The following is a 20888-nucleotide window of genomic DNA, read 5'->3' on the forward strand; positions in this document are numbered from 1 at the left end:
TGCTCTCTGTCATATTTGGGGTACCATTGTATTTCTTTTGTTCATGCTTCCCAGAGAAGGGTGTTTTCAAAGTTTAAGTTTTAGGGAAACTTCCCAAATACTTTATAATTGGCCAAATGTGGATCAATTTTATCTTTATTGCAATGTTTATTAAAAAGAATTTACATATACATATACACACATATGTACATATGTGTATGTGTACCTGTGTGTATTAATAAATGAACTAGTTTCCCTAATTTAAAGATAGAATTCATTAAAAAGCCCTGGATTTCTGGCTTTCCTTGAAAAACCAATTCACATCAGTGGATTCCCTTTTCCATGTGGCCACTGATGGAACTGAAGGCAGCTTCCGTATGCACTGTATTCTGCCCCAGTCCCCTCAACTCCCTTTTTTCTGATAACTGGCTCACTTCACTCATTTATGATGTAAGCCTAGTCTCTGAAGCGATTGCGTTTCAATAGTTGCTCTAAGGTATCAGTGTCAGAAGACTGCTCTCTCTCTCTTATCTATTATGTTTCTCTAGGCCTGTTCCTTCCACCTCTGCTCCTACTCCTGACTTTCTTCTCCATATCTTGAAATCATTTTCTTCTTTCCAGCACTCATACCAAAATTTCTGCACTTTCACATCTTCCTTTCTCCTTCCCTTTTCTCTCTGCCATCTACCTCCTCACCAACCCACCCCCAATCCAGTTCCACCCAACAAAAGTTCGTTAAGTCAGATCTCTTTGGAACTCTGCTGTCCGGCTGGCCTGAGCTCCAGCTTTACACTGGACTAACAACGATCTAGGGTGTTTTCCCATGTTTGTTACTTGGAGTGCGCTAAGTGATTGGTGGCTGAAGTCACCATTACTTTCCTGGAAGGCTCCATTCAGGCACAGACTTTTTGAAGCAGTCTGACTACTCCCCTGCACCTCTAAGTGTGTGTGTGTGTGTGTCTGTCTGTCTGCCTTTGTGTGTCTGGTGGGGTACAGGATAGTTTTGGGGAGACCCTCTTTTTTCAGACCCCATCCAACCCTTGTTCTTCACAGTGACACCAGGTGAAAGCAGCAAAACCTGGGGCCGGAGCCCTGTCACCCCAAAGGAGGAGGGGGAAGAGGAGGAGAAGAGAGCCCCCAAGAAGAAGGGACGAACCTGGGGGCCAGGTACGCTTGGGCAGAAGGAGCTTGCCTCAGGAGACGAAGGGTAAGAGCCAGGCGATGGGAAGTTCCACCTAAGGAATGGCGCACCCTTTGAGAATTATGAAATGAAAACCTTTTTCTCTTTTGAGTTTCACTCCTTTCTGAGAAATTACAGACTTCTTGACCTTGGCAACAGCGTTTTCCAATCTCCTTATTCCCTTGAACCTCCTAGGACAGGGTCAGTATACTTTTCCCATAAAGGGCCAGGTAATAAATATTTTAGGCTTTTTGGCATATTGCCAGAACATATTATCTCTTTTGCAGCTACTCAACTCCACTGAGGTAGTGCAAAAGCAGCCACAGACCATGGATGATACTTAAATGAATGAGCATGACTATGTGGTAAAACTATAAAAATGGAGGATGGGAGCAGGATTTAGTCCAGTAGGTATAGTTTGCCAACACGTGGAGACATCTGACTCAGAGCAGCGAGTAGCCCAGGCATTAACCAAATGTAAACAGTTCTGCCTACATACTCTGCTTGTACCTGGCTCTTCCCCTTGAAACATCTGCTTGGAGGAAAAAGGAAGAGCAGGGATCATGGGACTTTCTCGCCTGGAGGCTCATCCCAAAGCAGGGCAGACAGAATAATCCGGGTCTGGTGGTGCAGTCAGCTGTAACTCTGGGGCCACTCGAACTTCCTTTACGCCCACAGCCACATGGATGTGTTGTGAGCACCCCTCTGGGCAAAGCCCAGGACGTGCCTTTGTGCCTTGCCCGTGCTTGTGTTTTCTGTGGCCTAGCAGTCAAGTTCTCCCAGTGCTGGTTCTTCATGGGCCAGTCACTCATCAGTAGCAGTAGAGAGCTCAGATGCTGACCCCAGACTGCCTGTGTGTGAATCCTGGCTCCACCATGCCTAGCCATGTGCCCTTCTGTTTTCTCATCTCTAATGTGAGGATTCTGTCAGTACCCATCTCATGGAATTGAAGTGAGGATTAAATCAATTCATTTTGTGAAGTGCATAGAAGATTAGTGGGCTCATAGTAAGCATATGTAAGTATTTCTCTGAAATCTTCCATTGCTTCTCATGGCAGACTCTGATTTCATAGCTAGTGAATGAATGTAATGGTTTGTACTTCTTATTCTTGGTGGTTAGAATCTAGAATCCTGTTTCTTGACTTTTCTAAGCATGAAGGTAAGCAACAACTCCCTGTACCCTTTTTGGTGACTTCCCAAAGAACTTCTGAGGTTGAATATTAGGCATGTTGGTGCCCTGATTGTGTAATTCAACTTGGTGTTCTTTCATATTCTTAGATTTCATGTCCAGAATCTATTGCCCCTTGTCAGACCTGAGTAGAAAATAATCAACTTGGTTCATAAAAGACTGACTCTTCAAAGGCAGGCTTTGGAAATCACTAGATTACTTGGAATAGAAAATTTAGATATGTAGGTCAAACTACCTAAGCCAAGTAAGAATTAAGTGATTAAATCCTCTGGCAATGCTAAATTGCTCTGCTGTGTACTAAGTTCTGTAGGATCAAGAGCTCCTCAGTTTGTCCTTTAAGCCCTGGGCTAGAATGGGGTTTGGCTGGGTCTTAAGAAACTCGCTCACCCTGAATCTCTTGGTATTTCTGACATCAGTTTGATTCCAGATAGGATTTACCAGGTTGGCTATGGATCCCAGTAGAACAATAGCAACTTGATTACTTGTCTTGCTAGTAAATTAACTATTTCACATTACAAAATATTAATTAGCTTCAGAATTTTCTTCATTCTTACATAGATTTGCCCTTAAAACTTTTGAAGCAGTTCAAAACCATGTGACCAAAATTTTCATGATTCTCAGTTCCTATTGAAGAAATAAAGCATATTCTGCTCAGTCTTGAGTAAAGACTTTTTTAATGTTAGAAATTTTTGAGAGCCTCTCTATATGATGATATTTCTAATTTTAGTCCCTGTTGCATGAAGAAAATATGTCATGACAAGAAGCTATATATTGAATTCAGTAATGTTAAGTGAATTTGCATCTCCATCATTTTAAAAAAAGGTGCCTACCTGTAGGAATCATATGCACTGGTCTATAGACAGCTTGGGGCTCTTTGGATTCATTGCCTCCCTGCCGTTATTCTGTGGCTGCCCAGGGACCTTTGTCTCACAGACTTGGGGGTCCTGGGCCTGGAGCAGCTAAACAGGACCATCTTGTTAAGATTCCCTCATGGTGTAGGCTTTGCTGGCAGAACAGGAGGAGGGCAGCTTACGACATGACTACAGTCGTCCAGCCTTGAGGGTTGTCATGCGGGAGAGGTTGAGCTTGATGTACCCACTTTTTCCTACTACTGATTTTTTTTATTCATTGAAGATCCCCTCAGAGACGTGAGAAAACTAATGGTATAAGTACCCCATCAGAATCTCCACATTTCCACTTGGGGTGAGTCTCATCTTCACCCTTTCATCGAATGTTCTGGTAATAATTCCCCTTCCATTTTTTTGTTCTCATGGCAACCCATAGAATCAAGCTTCATTATCGCCAGGGCTGTGCAGACTTTTTCTTTTTTTAAGCAGTACCATTGTGCACCTTGGGAAAATTCCTGTGTTGGTCTGACTTCACCTTTCCTCACTTCCCTGATTCTCACTCCTGTTGCTGGGATTCTCCTGGCACCCTTAGTTTAAGGAGATAATACGTGGCTATTTATCCTTTGGTCTTCAGCACTGGCTCTGACTTTGCTGATCTGGATTTCTGTGGACTCAAAACTGGAGGTGATATTATATGATCAGTTAGAAGTCCCAGGCTATAGGTTATCAGCATGCTTATCCCTGGCTGTGCACTTTGGTTGAAACCTCTTGTGGCTGGAATGTATTTTAATTCATTGGTATTTCTGAGAGCACTTGAAACGGATCTGAGATCAGGGAAAAAGTTGATCCTTCTCTCCCTCATGATGGGCTGAGAAGAGTGGATTTTAGTTGAATGGCTCATTCAAGCCCTACAATGAGAGCCACATCTGGTTATAACCCAGGAGTCTTCAGGCCAACCACAATCCACAGAGTCCTTAATTCCTCCTCTTTATTATCTTTTGGAGGAAACACCAGTGCTTCTGGGCCTCTGATTCCCCCATCCTGTAAGGGGACTGGTGGGGTATCTAGTCTGTATCCTCTGAGTGACTGGCTTGCTGGTGTGAGCTGTTTATAGGGATTTGACAGTTAGTCCCTGTCCTTTTCCTCTCCATTTCCAGACAAACTGAGGACTTGAGTACAACATTATGTACTACCCACATAGGTCTGTCCCAAAGTGCACTAGGCTGGTGCAACTTTGTTCATTGATTTTTCGTTTTGAGAAATTGATGGCTTTGGAAGTTGCCTGAGCATGCCATAAGCTTGGAAGGAGAAATTGAGAAATGGTGTGAGTGAAGTAGCTTGGCCTACCTCTGCTAGCTCATCTGCCCAGTGCATCTGGCATCTCAGATGTTTGCATTGCAATATTTCTAATGTCACCAATGTGTTTTATTCAGTGTCTGTGGATTGATTGATCCTCTCCGTTAAAACAGGCTCAGACAAGACCCTGGACAGTGCCAGGCAGTCCTTATTCTTTCTGCCCTCTTGCCAGCCTGCCTGCCAGGTCTTCCCACAGCTCCATAGCAGCGTATGAAGTCATCCACTGCTTTTCTTTCCCTAGAGCATGTGTGCTTTTGTTTATGAAGCAGGTGGGCTCATACCAGGTGGGTTCATTGCCTGTACCCCAGGGTTCTAAGGCTTTGATGTAATGAAACAGACAGACATTTCCATAGGTCCAGGGAACTAAGGATAGAGTAAGGGAAGTAACTAGTTGTAACAGTTTACTCATTTCCCTTTTTCAGCCTCAAGTCTCTGGTAGATGGATACAAACAGTGGTCATCCAGTGCCCCCAACCTGGGGAAGGGCCCAAGGAGTAGCCCAGCGCTGCCAGGGTTCACCAGCCTTATGGAGATGGGTAAGCATTGCCCTCGTCATGGCTCTGTCCTTGTTCGCTCAGGGCATTCTTGAGCAAGCTTCTGGGGCTGTTGAAGGACCCCTAGTACTACTTTGTGGGGGTTGGCTCCTCTTCTGCTCAGCTCCTGGGTCCCCTACCCTGTTCCTTCTCAATTGCTCTACTGCCTTGTTACTGAATCTTTCCAAGTCACAGTTTCTTCCTACTGCTGCCTAGAGCCAGCCCTTGACCCCCTATCCCAACAGGCCAGTTGTAGTCTGGTCTGCTGAGGACAGTGCAGAGGGTGAAGACTTGAATCAGGCATTACCCTTTTCTGAGTGTGTTTCCTTGTATTTTACATGGGGAGTCTGCGAAACAGGCAATGGTGGTAGAAGCCACTGTAGTTTCCCTTTAGTGTTTGGTTATTGCCTATGATTACTGAACGAGTAGGTCTTCTCTGGGTTCTCTCTTGGATAGTGTACTCTTATCTCTGTGACTTCCAAGGTTGCTAGGTCAGTCTAGAGTAATTGGCCTTCACGCATATAGGGGATTCCAGTCCTTTGCAGGAGACTAGTCTTTTTTTTTTTTATTAATCAAAGTATAGTTGACATACAATATCCTGTTAGTTATATCATAGACATTCAATATTTTGTATGTTATGAAATGATCTCTACAATAAGTGTAGTTACCATCTGCCACCATACAAAGTTGTTACAAGATTGTTGACCATATTCCTTATGCTGTACATTAAATCCCCCTGACTTACTTATTTTATTACTGAAAGTTTGTACCTGTTAATTCCCTTCACTTATTTTGCCCATCCTCCCATCCTCCTCCCCTCTGGTAACCAACAGTTTGTTTCCTGTATCTGTGAGTCTGTTTGTTTGTTCATTTCTTTTGTTTATTAGACTCCACATATAAGAGAAATCATGCAGTGTCTGTCTTTCTTCATGTGATTTATTTCACTTAGTATAATATCCCCTAAGTCCATCCATGTTGTCACAAATGACAAGATTTCATTCTTTTATATGGCTGAGTTATATTCCACTGTGTGTGTGTGTGTGCATGCACACACACACACACACACACACACACACACACATACATATGCCATATTTTCTGTAGCTGTTCATCTATTGATGGATACTTAGGTTGCTTCTATATATTGGCTATTGTAAATAATGCTACAATGTATGCAGAGGAGCATATATCATATATCTCTTTTTGGTGTTTTCATTTTTTTCAGATAACTACCCAGAAGTGGAATTGCTGGATGATGTGATATGATTTACTTTTAATTTTTTGAGAAACCTCTATAGTGTTTTCCATAGTGGTTACACCATTTACATTCCCACTAACAGTATACAGAAGTTCTCCTTTCCCCACATTCTTGCCAATTCTTGTTACTTTTTTGTCTTTTTGATAATAGCCAATTAATAGCCAGTCTGACAGGTGTGAAGTGATAAGTCATTATAGTTTTGATTTGCATTTCCCTGATGATTAGTGATACTGAGCATCTTTTCATGTGCCTGTTGGTCACCTGTGTGTCTTTAGAAAAATGTCTACTCTAGTCCTATGTCCATTTTTTAATTGGATTATTTTTTGGTATTAAGGTTATGCAAGTTCTTTAAATATTTTGGATATTAACCCCTTAGTGGATGTATCATCTTCAAATACCATCACCAGTTTAGTAGGCTGCATTTTGGTTTTGTTGATGGTTTCTTTGCTGTGCAGAAGCTTTTTAGTTTGATTTAATTTTTATATTAGCATTTGTTGCCCTTACCTGAGAAAATTGGTCCAAAAAATATTGCTAAGATGGATATCAAAGAGCTTACTGCCTATGATTTCTTCTAGGAGTTTAATGGTTTTAGGTCTTACAATCATATTTGCTTAATTTAAGTTAGTTTTTGGATATGGTGTAAGATAGTGATCTAGTTTCATTCTTTTGCAAGTAGCTGTCCAGTTTTCCCAACACCATTTATTGAAGAGACAGTCTTTTCCCCACTGTATATATTTGCCTTCTTTTTCATAAGTTAATTGACATATATGTGTGGATTTTTTTCTGGGCTCTCTGTTCCATCAGTCTATGTGTCTGTTTTCATGCCAGTATCATGCTGTTTTAACTACTGTAGCTTTGTAGTATAGTTTGAAATAAAAAAGCATGATACCTCCAGCTTTGTTCTTCTTTCTCAAGATCACTTTGGCTCTTTGGAGTCTTTTGTAGTTCCATACAAGTTTTAGGATTACTTGTTCTAGTTCTGTGAAAAATTATATTTGTGTTTTGATAGGGATTGCTTTGAATCTGTAGATTGCTTTGGGTAGTATAGACATTATAACAATATTAATTCTTCCAATACGTGAACATGGAATATATTTCCATCTATTTGTGTTTTCAGTTTCTTTCATCATTGTCTTACAGTTTTCAGAGTACAGATCTTTCACCTCCTTGGTTAAATTTAGCCCTACGTATTTTTTTCTTTTTGATGCAGTTATAAATGGGATTTTCTACTTAATTTTTTTTCCTGATATCTCAAAAGTGGAATCCATTTAGAGTTACTTGTGTATGATGTAAGATAGTGTTCTAGTTTTATTCTCTTACATATAGCTGTCTGGTGGAGTCTGTAGGGTGTTCTATTATAATATTATGTCATCTGCTTATAGTGTCAGTTTTACTTCTTCTTTTCCAATTTGGATGCATTTTATTTTATTTTTTTCTTGCCTAATTGTGTGACTAGGACTTCCAGTACTGTACTGAAGACAAGTAGTGAAAGTGGGCATTCTTGTCTTTTTCCTGATCTTAGAGGAAAAGCTTTTAGCTTTTTACCATTGAGTATGATGCAGCTGTGGGTTTGTCATATATGTCCTTTATTATGTTGAGGTATGTTCCCTCTATACCCACTTCGTTGAGATCTTTTAATCACAAATGGATATTGACTTTTTTAAGGTTCTTTTTTTTTGTATCTATTGAGTTGATCATAAGATTTTTATCCTTTATTTTTTTAATATGGTGTTTCACATTGATTAACTTATGTATGATAAACCATCCTGGTATCCCTGGAATACTTCCTGCTTAATCATGGTGTATGATCCTTTTAATATATTATTGAGTTCAGTTTGCTAATATTGAGGATTTTTGCATATATGTTCATCAGGGACATTGGCCTGTAATTTTCTTTTTTGTGTAGTATCTGTCTGGTTTGGGTATCAGGGTAATGCTGGTCTCTTAAAAGGAATTTGGAAGCCTTCTTTCCTCTTCAGTTTTTTGGTATAGTTTGAGAAGGATAGGTACTAAGCCTTCTTTAAATGTTTGATAGAATTAACCTCTGAAGCTCTTTGGTCCTGGACATTTGTTTTGGGGGAGTTTTTAAATTACAGCTTCAATTATACTACTTGTAATCAGTCTATTCAGATTTTCTGTTTCTTTGTGATTCAATCTTAGGAGGTTGTGTGTCTGTAGGAATCTATCCATTTCTTTAGGTTTTCCAAGTTGTTGGTGTATAATTTTTCATAGTAATCTTATGATCCTTTGTGTTTCTGTGGTGTCAATTGTAACTTCTCTTTCATTTCTGATTTTATTTGGACTCTGTTTTTTTCTTGATGAGTTTAGCTACAGGTTTATCGATTTTATCTTTTCAAAGAACCAGCTTTTAGTTTCACTGATCTTTTCTATTGTTTTTAAATCTCTATTTCATTTATTTTTGCTCTAATCTTTATTATTTCCTTCCTTCTACTAACTTTGGGCTGTTTATTCTTCCTTTTTTCTAGTTCCTTTAGGTAAAAAGTTATATGTATTTGGGAGTTTTCTTGTTTCTTGAGGTAGGCCTGTATTGCTATGAGCCTCCCTCTTAGAATTGCTTTTATTGCATCCCATAAATTTTGGAAAGTTGTATTTCCATTTTCATTTGCCTCAATGTATTTTTTGATTTCCTCTTTGACTTCTTCATTGACCCACAGATTGTTCAGTACCATGTTTCATCTCGACGTTTGTTTTTCCAGTTTTCTTCTTATAATTGATTTCTAGTTTCTTTTCATACCATTTTTGTCAGAAATAACAAATGATATGATTTCAGTCTTCTTGAATTTATTGAGATTTGATTTGTGGTCTAACATAGTGTATCCTAGAGAATGTTCCATATGCACTTGAAAGAATGTATATTCTGTAATTAGGGGGTAAAATTTTTTTATACACATATTAAGTCTGTCTGTCTGATCTAACGTGTTGTTTAAGGCCAATGTTTCCTCATTGATTTTCTGTCAGTGTATGGTGTATGACCATCCACTGATGTAAGTGGGGTAATTAAAGTTCCCTACTATTGTTTTAGTACTATCAATTTCCTCCTTTATGTCTGTTAATATTTGCTTTGTCTGTTTAGGTGCTTTGATGTTGGGTGGATAAATGTTTATGAATATTATATTCTCTTCTTAGAATGACCCCCTTATCATTTTGTAATACCCTTCTTTGTCTTTTGTTATTGTCTTAGTTTTAAAGTCTGTTTTGTCTGATAAGAGTATTTCTACCCCAGCTTTTTGTTTTCATTTGCATGGAATATCTTTTCTCTGTCCTTTCACTTTCAGTCTGTGTGTGGCTTTAGATTTGAAGTGAGTCTCTTGTAGGTAGTATAAATGGGTTTTGTTTTTTAATCCATTCAGCCATCCCATGTTTTTTGATTGGAGTACTTAGTCCATTTATATTTAAAGTAATTATTGATTGCTATGTGCCATTTGGTTAATTGTTTCCTGGTTGTTTTTGTAGCTCTTCTCTATTCCTTTCTTCTCTTGGTCTCTTCCCTTGTGTTTTGATGGTTTTCTTTAGTGTTATGTCTGGGTTCCTTTCTCTTTATTTTTTGTGGATCTGTTGAAGGTTTTTGGTTTGTGGTTACCATGAGGTACATCCATACATACATTCATATAGCAGGCTATTTTAAGTTGTTGCTTAAGTTCAAATGCATTCTAAAAAGCACTATATTTTTACTCCCCACCCTCATATTTTATGTTTTGATGCATTGTTTGGACATTTTTATTTTGTGTATCCCTTAACCAATTATTATAGTTGATTTTACTGTTTTTATCTTTTAACCTTCACACTAATTTTCTAAGTGGCTGATTTGCTGCTTTTGTTTTATATTTGCCTTTATCAGGGAGATTTTTTTCTTTTCTATATTTTTTTATTTCAAGTTATGGCTTTTACCTTTCTGCTTAAGGAAGACCCTTTAACATCTCCTATAATGTTGGTTTTGGTTTAGTGATGAGACACTCCTTTAGCTTTTGCTTTTCTGAGAAACTCTTTCTCTCTCCTTCAGTTCTGAATGATGACCTTGCCAGACAGAGTATTCTTGGTTGCAAGTTCCTCCCTTTCAGCCCTTTAAATACATCCTGCCACTCATCTCTGGCCTGCAAAGTTTCTGCTGGAAAATCAACTGATAGATAGCCTTATGGGATTTCTATCCTTGTATGTGACTGTTTTTTTGTTGTTGTTGCTGCCACTGAGATTTTCTCTTTAGCTTTTGCCATTTTAATTACATGTCTTGGTGGGTATCTCTTTGGATTCATCTTGTTTGGCACTCTCTGTGCTTCCTGGACCTGAATGTCTGGTCCTCACCTAGGTTAGGTAAGTTTTTAGCCATTATTTCTTCAAGTAAATTTTCTGCCCCTTTCTCTCTTCCCATCAGGGACCCTGCAGTGTGAATGTTACTATGCTTGATGTTGTTCCAGAGGTCCTTAAACTATGCTCATTTAAAAAGGAATTTTTTTCTTTTTGCTGTTCTGGGTGATTTGTATTTTTCTTTCTTCCAGGTTGCTGATCTGTTTTTCTGTATCATCTGATCTGCTGTTGATTTTCTCTAGTGTATTTTTCGGTTATTGTATTCTTCATCTCTGTGACTTCAGTTTGTTACTTTATTTTCTAACTCTTTTTTGAAGTTCTGTGTTTCTCCATTCTTCTCCCAAGTTTGATGAGCATCTCTGTGGCCATTACTTTGAACTCTTTTATCTGGTGAAGTACTTACCTCAGTTTCATTAGGTTGTTATTTCTTTTCTTTGAGGTTTTGTCTTCTTCTCTGTCTCATTTTGTTTAACTTGCTCTGTTTGTTTCTATAAATTAGGTGAAACAGCTACTTCTTTTGATCTTGAAGGAGTGGCCTTGTGTAGGAATGTCCCCTGTATAGACTATGTGAGCTTGGAAGCTTTGGCCCCTTTTGGGCACAGGCTTGGGGGGGAATCCCAGGTTACTCTGCCAGGTGCTGCCCTGGTAGGTTGGCTGGAGCTGGAGAAGGCATGGGCTGGTACAGTCTACAAAAGGGACACCCTGGTGCCATGGCTGGAGCTGGAGCTGAAGCATGTACAGGTTAGGGTGCTCCATACATGGGGTGCCCTGGCTGGGTGGCTAGAGCTAGAGCAGGCACAAGTTGGGGTGGTCCCTGGGTGTACTGCACCTGGACCACCTGGCAGGATGGTTGGTGCTGGAGGCCAGTGGAGGTGGGGGCTATTCCACATAGGGGGTGCTGCAGCAGAAGAGCTGGAGCTGGGGGTAACAGGGAGCCCCCTGCTTGGGCCACACTGGTAGAATGGCTGGAGCTAGAAGTGGGTGCAGGTGTAGGGTGTCCTACAACATTTTGTGCCAGAGCAGTCCTAGTGAAACAGCTAGGTTGGGGGTGTCCCGAGTACACCATGCTGGGATTACCTTGATGGGACAGTTGGAGCTGGTATGGGCTAGGGGCCCAGAGTTCAGTGGGGTGGCCTAGCAGGCAAACTAGAGTACCTGGACCCTGCTCCCATCTGCGCTGTTAAGGTGGAGGGGGAATATAAGCAATGGCACTTGCTGACACTTCCAACCCCGAGAGAGTTCCAGCAGTTACTCCACCATTGTGGACGCTGTAGGGCTAGTAAATGGATTTTCTTCACTTATAGTCCAGTTGCTCTTCAAACCACTGTTTTGTTGCTGTGCCACAGAGTGGGTGTGAGCCCCTCAGTGAAATCCCTTCTTACTGCAGGTTGTCTCATTGCCCTGTCTTCATATCTCCTCCCCTTCTCCATGTGGTCACTCTATCCTTTGTTGTGCAGCAGCTGTTCGTGAGCCCTCATTATTTCTCCATGAGGGACTGACATATATGCAGGTATAGATTCAGTGTATCTGAAGGAGAAGATGAGTTCTGGGTTGTTCTGTGCCATCATCTTGGACCTTGCAAGAGAGTAGTCTTAAGACAAGTCCCTAGGCCATCATTCTAGAAATCCATGGTCCCTTCTAATTTCAAGGGCAAAAATGCTAAGGATATTTTCTAAACAGTGTTCTAGTACACTCATACTACACTTACTGTTAAAGGTCCTTATAAAAGAAGTAGCAAACTAGCAGATCCCCTTTTCTGCAAAGAGGAAAAGAAGCTCTGGAATGGAGAGTGATTTCCCCATGTTGGTCACAGTTGTTTGTGGAAGGGTAAGGCCCTGGTAGTTCAATGCCCGGTTCTTTGTCCTGCCCATCAGACTATTTGACCTCTGTATCTGCCATTAAGCCAGGAGGTCCAGGACTGGGGATAAGGACCATATTCTTTCTCTGTTTGCTTCATTCCCATTTCCTATTTCCCCTCCACTCCTCTCATCTTTACAGAGGATGAGGACAGTGAAGGCCCAAGGAGTGGGGAGAGTCGCTTACAGCATTCGCCGAACCAGTCCTACCTCTGTATCCCGTTCCCTCGTGGAGAGGATGGGGATGGTCCATCCAGTGATGGAGTCCATGAGGAGCCCACCCCAGTCAACTCAGCCAACAGTACCCCTCAGCTGACTCCGACCAACAGCCTCAAACGGGGCGGTACCCACCACCGCCGCTGTGAGGTGGCTCTGCTTGGCTGCGGAGCTGTTCTTGCAGCCACAGGCCTAGGGTTTGACTTGCTGGAAGCTGGCAAGTGCCAGCTGCTTCCCCCGGAGGAGCCCGAGCCCCCAGCCCGGGAGGAGAAGAAGAGGCGTGAGGGTCTTTTTCAGAGGGCCAGCCGTCCTCGTCGGAGCACCAGCCCCCCATCCCGGAAGCTCTTCAAGAAGGAAGAGCCCATGCTGTTGCTAGGAGACCCCTCTGCCTCCCTCACGCTGCTTTCTCTTTCTTCCATCTCCGAGTGCAACTCCACCCGCTCCCTGCTGCGTTCCGACAGTGATGAGATTGTGGTGTATGAAATGCCTGTCACCCCAGTTGAGGCCCCGCCCCTGACCCCCTGTACCCACAATCCCCTGGTCAACATCCGAGTGGAGCGCTTCAAGCGGGACCCTAACCAGTCCCTGACTCCCACCCATGTCACCCTTACGGCCCCCACACAGCCCAGTTGGCACCGGCGGACTCCTTCTGATGGGGCCCTCAAGCCAGCGGCTCCCCCAGCCAGCAGGAGCCCCTCCAGCAACGGGTTGAGCCCCAGCCCTGGAGCAGGTGAGTCCTGTCCTCCTCCTCTTTTCTCTTTCTTGCCTTTGTCCCTCTCCTCCAGGAGTGGAGATGTTAGAGTGAACTCCATTCCTCTTCTGATTCAGCCAACGAAGAACTGCTGATCTGGGGGTGGGGAGTCAGGGCTGGCTGACTTCCCTCTGCCCTGTGCCTCAGTGAGGGCTTCCCTGAGGAATAAGAAGATAGGTAGCTTCTAGAAAGAATCAGACCCAGGACTACTGTGGGTATCTCAGGTCCTGGGTCTCATTGTGCACAGTGCAGTGCTGTCAGGGTGCAGGAGGGGCAGGAGGCTAGCTCTGCTTGTTGCTGGCAGAGTCTGAATTACAGGAAGAATCCTGCACTGTACACAGGAGGGGTACTTCCTGCCACGTAGCTGGGCTCCTGCCTGTCACTGCGGCATTAGTAGACATACTCATAAGGCAAGCTTCCACCCGTGCATCACACCCTTCATAACTCATCCCTTACTCACGCCTGACTCTTCAGACGTGGAGACCTATCCAGGTGGGTGGCTGTGCCCAGGCATATGCGTGCCTCTTCCATCCGATACCGGCGACATTTGGGCATATACACTGTCATCCTAGGTCTTTCCCATCACTATTCCTTGCTCGCTAGAAGACATAAGTCTGACTTTGAAACTCTCTGTAATCCAGGAGGAAGGGAGGGGTTAGCACTAGCCTTTCAAAGAGATTTGAGTGTGAATGGCAACTGTATTTTACCATTCAGCTTGCCCCTCCCACCTTTAGATTTTTGTTTATACTCAGATATGTGCTGTCTTTAGGAATAGAGACCTTATATTAATCATCAGATTTCTAATACTTAGAATTGTACTTGTCACATGTTTATTAAATGGATGAACTGTGAATGAACAGACACTTCCATATGCCAGGGATTTGCAAACTTTTTTGGTGAAGTGCCAGATGGTAAATATTTTGGGCTTTGTGAGTCTTATAGTCTTTGTTGTACCTACTCAACTCTGCTGCTGTAGTGGGATCCAGCAATGGGTGTGGCTGTGTTTCAGTAAAACTTTATGTACAAACACAGGTGGCCAGCCTATCAGTTGCAGTTTGCTGACATCTGCCTTATGTTATTTCATTACAGATGGGACCCTCATATTCCCCTTACTATTATCAGATAAAATGATCATAGCCTTTTAGTTCACCATTGTATCCTAGTGCCTCCCAACATACTACATGGCCCATAGTAGGTCCTCATTAAATATTTATTTGTTATCCACAGTTGTTAAGGATACGGTAATGTGGGGAGGGAGTGCTGTATATCTGGCCCAGAAATGTGACGCCATCTTCGATGCCTCTCACTTTGTCTCTTTGACCAGGAATGTTGAAAACCCCCAGCCCCAGCCGAGACCCGGGTGAGTTCCCCCGTCTCCCTGACCCCAATGTGGTCTTCCCCCCAACACCACGGCGCTGGAACACACAGCAGGACTCTGCCTTGGAGAGACCCAAGACCCTGGAATTTCTGCCTCGGCCGCGTCCTTCTGCCAACCGGCAGCGGCTGGACCCTTGGTGGTTTGTGTCCCCGAGCCACGCACGCAGCGCCTCCCCAGCCAACAGCTCCAGCGCAGAGACACCCAGCAACCCGGACTCCTGCTTCGCCAGCAGCGGCAGTACCGCAGAGGAGCGGCCTGGACTCCCGGCCCTGCTCCCATTGCGTGCGGGGGTGCTGCCCCCTGCTGAGCGGACGCTTCTGGACCTGGACGCAGAGGGCCAGAGTCAGGACAGCACTGTGCCGCTGTGCAGAACTGAGCTGAGCGCACACAGGCCTGCCCCTTATGAGATCCAGCAAGAGTTCTGGTCTTAGCGTGAAAATCTGTCAGGTGGGCAAGGGGGAAGCAGGAGGAGATGGGGGAGCTGGCTGGCACAGCCCTTTCCCAGAGCTGGACCCCGAGATCCAGCTCTACTTCTTGCACTGATAATGCACTTTGAAGATGGAAGGGATGGAAGCAGGGCCACTTCAGAGGGTCTCCTGCCCCTGCAGGGCCATTCTACCCATTCTGTCCACTGGAAGGGCTGTGGCCATCAGCTCTGGTTGTGTAGGGGAGGAAGGGGTGCATGCATGTCCCCCACCCTCCACAGTCTTCCTCGCCTTTAGGGTGACCCTGCAGAGTCACTCAGCCAATCTGTCTGCTGCTCCCTCTCCCCAGCCCCCTGGGTATGCCCAGAGCCTGTCTGGGGTCCCTTTGTTAGCCCTGAGTTCAGCCTTCCCAAACACACCAGTATTGGATGTTCAGTGATTGATTTTGTCCCTCTTCCACATCTTCCCCAACACCCATAAATCAGAATCTCGTTTGGTGTGAGAGATGAGCTTCTCTGTGTGCTCAGCCCTTTCATTGCAGCTGGAAGGCTGAAGGCAGAGTGCCCCAGCATGGGATGGAGGAGTTCCCCACTTCCAGGTGCCCCACTTACTTATTTGAGCCTTTGGGTGGTAAGGGGACCTGCCTCAGTGAGAACTTGGGGGAGGGGAAGAAGTCAGGATGATTGAGTTGAGCTGCAATAAAGAGGGTAACAGCTTGTCTGTCCTTGTTCCTTTTGGAATCACCAAAGAAGGGCAGAAAGCAGCACCTGTTGATGGCACTTATCTCCTCCCTGGGCTCCAGACATGGTCAGATTAGGTTCGGGTACAAACATGCTCATCCCAGGCATAGTTTCTAGGGAGCCGCCTCACTCACTGGTTCCAGTTCTGAAGCTGGAGGCAAAGTTCATGTGTTTGTCCCCTTCGTTGTCTGATCTCTGTGCTGCTGCCTTCCCTTGCCGTTTCCTCCAATCCCTGGAACTAGTGAATTTGACTTTGGGTTATATGTTTGGTTGGTATTTATCTGTGCACTGTACCAGAATAGCATATTGGTTGGGGCAGGGCAGCTCACTGGGAGGTGGGACTGGGGGGATTCCTTCTTGCCCAGGCCATTCATTCCACGATGCCCTGGAAGTAAAGTGCAGCCATCATTGGGACCTTCTGAAAATGACGGGTTGAGGCAATGTCTGTAAGGGGCTTAGGGAGCCACTGATGTACAGTGACCTTCAAGTTCCAAGCACTGGCGTGACCAAGGCCTCTTACCTCTGCACAGAGGGCCTGTAATGCTGGGCTCTGGACCATAAGCTGGGTAGGAGGGACAACAGTAGCCCAACCCTGACTTTTCTGGAATCTGTTGCCTGAGCTGGAAGGTTGAGCTGCTTCTGGAGCTTTCTCATGTGTATCTTCACCATTCCATATACTCTAAGGCCTCCTGTGTCAAGCATGAGCAGCTGTCTTTGTGTGGGAATGACAACTTGATTGGAAGTAGAGTCCTTAGGTCATGATTCTTCCCTCTTAAGACTCTCAGTGTTGCTCCACTGTCTCTTATCATGAAGTATTCCCCTGGAGATGTTGGAGGCCCACCTGCAGGCTCCTTGCGTTTGCTGCCCGGATTCCAGATGGGGGAGCGGCCAGACTGACCCAAGTGGTGCATCTGGTCACTGCTCTCTGTCTATGGTGGGAAAAAGAGGTGAGATGACCTTGGTTTCAGATTGTTCCTTATTTCATGAGCCCACTGGCCCTTTGGTTTAAGGGTCCCCCACCTAGTCTTGGATGCAGAGGCACTGTGGGGTTTATTGCCCATGGTTTTGTTGCTGCATCCCCCCTCTCTCCTCTTCTTGGTTTAGCGAGGACATATGTAAGAGATTATTTTTGCCCCCTCCACCTACTCCTCAGGTAGGAAGGAGAAAAATGTGAATCCTGTTAGTTTCAAATGACCAAACGACTCGTCTTCATTTTTGATGGGGAGAGGAGCACAGATGGTCTTTTCTGTGCCCCTCCCCTGGACTCTATAGCCCCAGTCCCTAAGCTACTGGCATATCTATCAACTATTGGCCCCACTAAATGGCCCTCTGCTGGGGCACAGCCTGCAGCGTAGTGCGAGCCGTGCTGTCTCTGGACAGTGCACTGAGGTCTGAGGCAGGGAGCTGGCCTTTGCTCATCTACATGTTGTCCTTTTGTCAGGGTGCAGCCATCTGCCTTGGGAGCGGTAGTGTAACTGATGTAGTATAGACCAAATGATGGCCAGCTGCCATCCAGGAAGAGGCCGAGCACAGTCCTCACTTACCCAGCCAGGAGGAGTAAGGGAAGACAGGGTCTCTGCTAAGGAGAGGATTGTACCTGCAAAAGGCAGAAGCAGGGTTATTCTGAAGATGCCTCTGTGAGCTTCCACGAAGACCGAAGAGTTACCATCTCAGCTCCTCCAAACCTGGTCTCCGATGGGCCCCTGACGCCACACGCTCTGGGTGGGGGACGTGGCAGGATGGGATTAGAGGCCTATATAGTAACAGGTCTGAGCTGCTTCCTGGGTCACTGTGCCTGGTCAGGAGCAGACCTTGAAGCTGGGATCAAGCCTCTGCTGGGTCCAGAGCCGCCTCCCCTTTCCTCTTTCCTTCTTTTTCCTCAGAGACTCTGCCCTGCTCTCTGCAGGTGTTCACGGCAGGTGTTCACCATGTAGAGGGCAGTGAGAGGAAGCACCCACTGCCCTCTTCCCTTGGATCCTTCATCTCCTTCCGCCCTCCGTCTGCCTCCTTGGGGAGCCAGGCCACCACCAGGGGCTGAGTACATGTCCCAGTGGTCCTCACGGATTATTTCTAAGAGGCGTTCATGGATGCTCTTTGCATCCTTTAGTGTCCTGAGAGTCTGGTAGTGATAACGACAAAACCTTATATTTGGATGATGTGGGATAGTGCTAATATTTCCTCCTTTTACAAAACCACATCGTTTTCCTTCTACAGTTGATATACTTGCTGATAGAGAAGGGGAAATGTTTAAAGATGAAGATGCAAGTGAAGAGAAATTGAAAAGCTGCTTGGGCTGATTGCTGAGTTGGGCACAAGGCTCTGAGACCTGAGCAAGTTGGCCCAGTGCCCCAGTCTGCCTTTGCTGTCTGACCCCAGGCTTGTCTCTGCGCCTCAAATTTCCTTCCTGTAAAAGCAACCTGCAACCTGCTTCCCTCACCCAGACAATGAGAACACATATCAGAGGGTCAGGGAAGCAAGTGGCTCCCTGCCGGGGACAAGGATGAATCACTGAAGTTGACTGTGGTTCTCATCAACTTCGCCCAGGGCATTTGCCTGCTGTTCTCCATTTGGTTTTTGGAAGAGTGATTTGGAGGTAGTTAAGCAAGATTAATGGGGTCAGGCACAGGCTTCTCTGCATTTATGTAGCACTTGGTGTTTACAAGCATCCTTATTCCCACACTTAGCTTGCTATGCTGCTCATCCCCACCACTAGTGTGTTACAGAGGAGGGAATGGGAGATGGGGAGGCTGGAGGCAGCATCAGGACAGTTTGGGGCCTCTGACTTCTTGGAGTCCTTCCCAGAGTCTGATTTATTTAGAGACTGGAATCAGGCCAATTCCTGGAAGATCTTTGGGAAAGGGCCTGCTGCCCCTGGACATGTGTCATGGTGTGGGGTTCCTCACAGGCCCCTCTTCCCTCGGGCCGAGGCTGCTCTGGGACACAGTGACACGCCCAAGGGCACCGGGCCTGACTTGGCAACACTGGTTCCGCCACCTGCACATTGGTGGCCTCCTCCCTGCCCTCCCCACACGTTTAAGTCTGCCTATGCCTGTGGCTTGGGTGGGCGAGGGCCCCAGGCAGGCAGGTCAGAAACACCAGAGGCATCTTGGGAGGGTGGGGGTTGGGGGAAGGAGCAGATGGCTGCCGTTCTGTGGTGCCTCTCTTCTGCCAGACAAATCATTGTTTCCTTAGATCAGGAATGCAGGTGCATGCAGATCCACATCAGGGAGGAAAACCCTCTGCCGCTTCTGGGGCATCCTGGGTCCTGGCTTTTTCCCAGCCCGGCTGCCTGGGTGCCCGTCACTGGCACTGGTGTTGGGAAGCAGGAGGCAGGCCTGGCTGAAGGAGGCTAATTCACAGGTTAGTCTGACCCTGCGTTCTGGTTGGCGCTGTGAGCCTCTCCTCTGCTTCTCTTCACTGAATATTTTCCATTCATCCTGAAGAGATATTGACAGGCCCCGCCCCCTCCTGTGTCCATATCTGGGCTTGGGCCCTGGAAGCACCCTGGCCTCCCTGGGCTCACTCTTTAATCTGGAGCCAGTGGGACTGGTCCTTCCTGCTACTTACTGCCCATGTTTCCGTGCGGCCTCTGCCAGTCACCTTGCTTTGGGTCTTTAGCACAGGACTGCAACTGAAAATAGAAAAGACCATTTGTCATAATTAACATGCCCTTGGCACCCAGTTGTTGCAAAGAAGGGAAGTGATGAACTTGTTAACCTTAGCTACTTTTCCTCACTCCATCCTGAACACACATGTGCACATGCTCATGCTCATGCACACGTGCTCATGCTCATGTACACACACTCATGCTCACATGCACGTGCACACGCTCACACAGATGGAGTCAGATTATCTGTATATTCTAGAGGATTATGGAAAGGTGTTGGAGGTGGGTTTTACTTAGTTCACAGAGAAGTTTCTTTGGGATTTTCCTCCCCATTAGAGCCTTGGAGTCTAGGTAAAGTGAAAGTCCACGTACTTTTGTTTGTTTTGTTGCTCTGTATTTAGCTACTAGTTTTGATCCCTAGGCCATCCCTGCTCTGGTGTCATGTCCATGTGTCCTGACCCTGTGTCTTTGAATTCCCATTTTGCTTTGGGATTTAAGTTATTGTAATTTGTCAACAATATTTAAAAATAGAAAAGTCCTGAAGGAAGCATCAGGTTCTTTTCTTTGGCTTTTGTTTTTTCAAGGTACTGTAAATTGTTACTAGGGATGCCAAGCAGGCTTGGTTCAATGCTACACCTCTTACCGTATTACAGTGTAATGCCGATCTCAGCCTGGTCTCACCACCAGAGCACACACAGACTTGAATAAAACTCCAATAACAATGACTTCTGGTTTGCCGTGGTGCTTTGTAAACTTACTGTTTCCCCTCTTTTCTTTTTAATTAACACGATAGCCAAGTAACTGGAGAATTTCCACATGAAATAATTATGGAGAGGCGGATGTGGCGCAGGAAAGAGCGGGTGGGGGAGGAGCCTCCCTGAAGGCCCTAGAGCCCCCAGCTGGACCACAGGGACCCTCCGGGAGCACGACTCATCTCTTCTCGTAACTGACTGATGCGCAGGTCAAGGATTTGGGCTTTCAGAGCCCCTAGTGAGTGTGTGCTGTCTCCACTCCCTTTCATTAGTCACCCTGACATTCCTGGGGAAGTTGTGAATGGAGCTAAGAGGACCAACACAAATGCTCTTGTTGACAAGATTTGCCAGCTGTGAGTTGTGGATTTCTTGGGGTCTTGAGACTCTCAATGGCACTTCTCAGCTGTGTGACCTTGGGCAAGCCACTTAACCTCTCTGGCCTCTTCTTGGGGCAAGCTGATCACAAAGCAGCCTTTATGCTCTCACTTTCCATGATGAT

The 20888-nt window shown here is 45.2% G+C and overlaps 1 protein-coding gene across 3 annotated transcripts in view; it reads left to right on the top strand.

Annotated features, from left to right (window-relative positions):
• The window catches only part of MAP3K9 (mitogen-activated protein kinase kinase kinase 9), a 77541-nt gene extending 57179 nt beyond the window's left edge, over positions 1-20362 (top strand). For 2 of the 3 annotated variants that reach the window (XM_017639954.3, XM_017639956.3), the window contains exons 8-11: positions 1033-1186; positions 4974-5086; positions 12663-13466; positions 14812-20362. In XM_017639954.3, the coding sequence (XP_017495443.2) occupies positions 1033-1186; positions 4974-5086; positions 12663-13466; positions 14812-15296 (1556 nt within the window). In that variant the 3' untranslated portion in view covers positions 15297-20362. Of the gene's footprint in view, positions 1-1032; positions 1187-3481; positions 3551-4973; positions 5087-12662; positions 13467-14811 lie in introns of all 3 variants that reach the window. The other variant, XM_017639955.3, reaches the window with a different exon arrangement.
• Positions 20363-20888: the final 526 nt, after the last annotated feature.

This window comes from Manis javanica, chromosome 8 (assembly GCF_040802235.1).
Source record: "Manis javanica isolate MJ-LG chromosome 8, MJ_LKY, whole genome shotgun sequence".
Taxonomy (NCBI): Eukaryota; Metazoa; Chordata; class Mammalia; order Pholidota; family Manidae; genus Manis; species Manis javanica.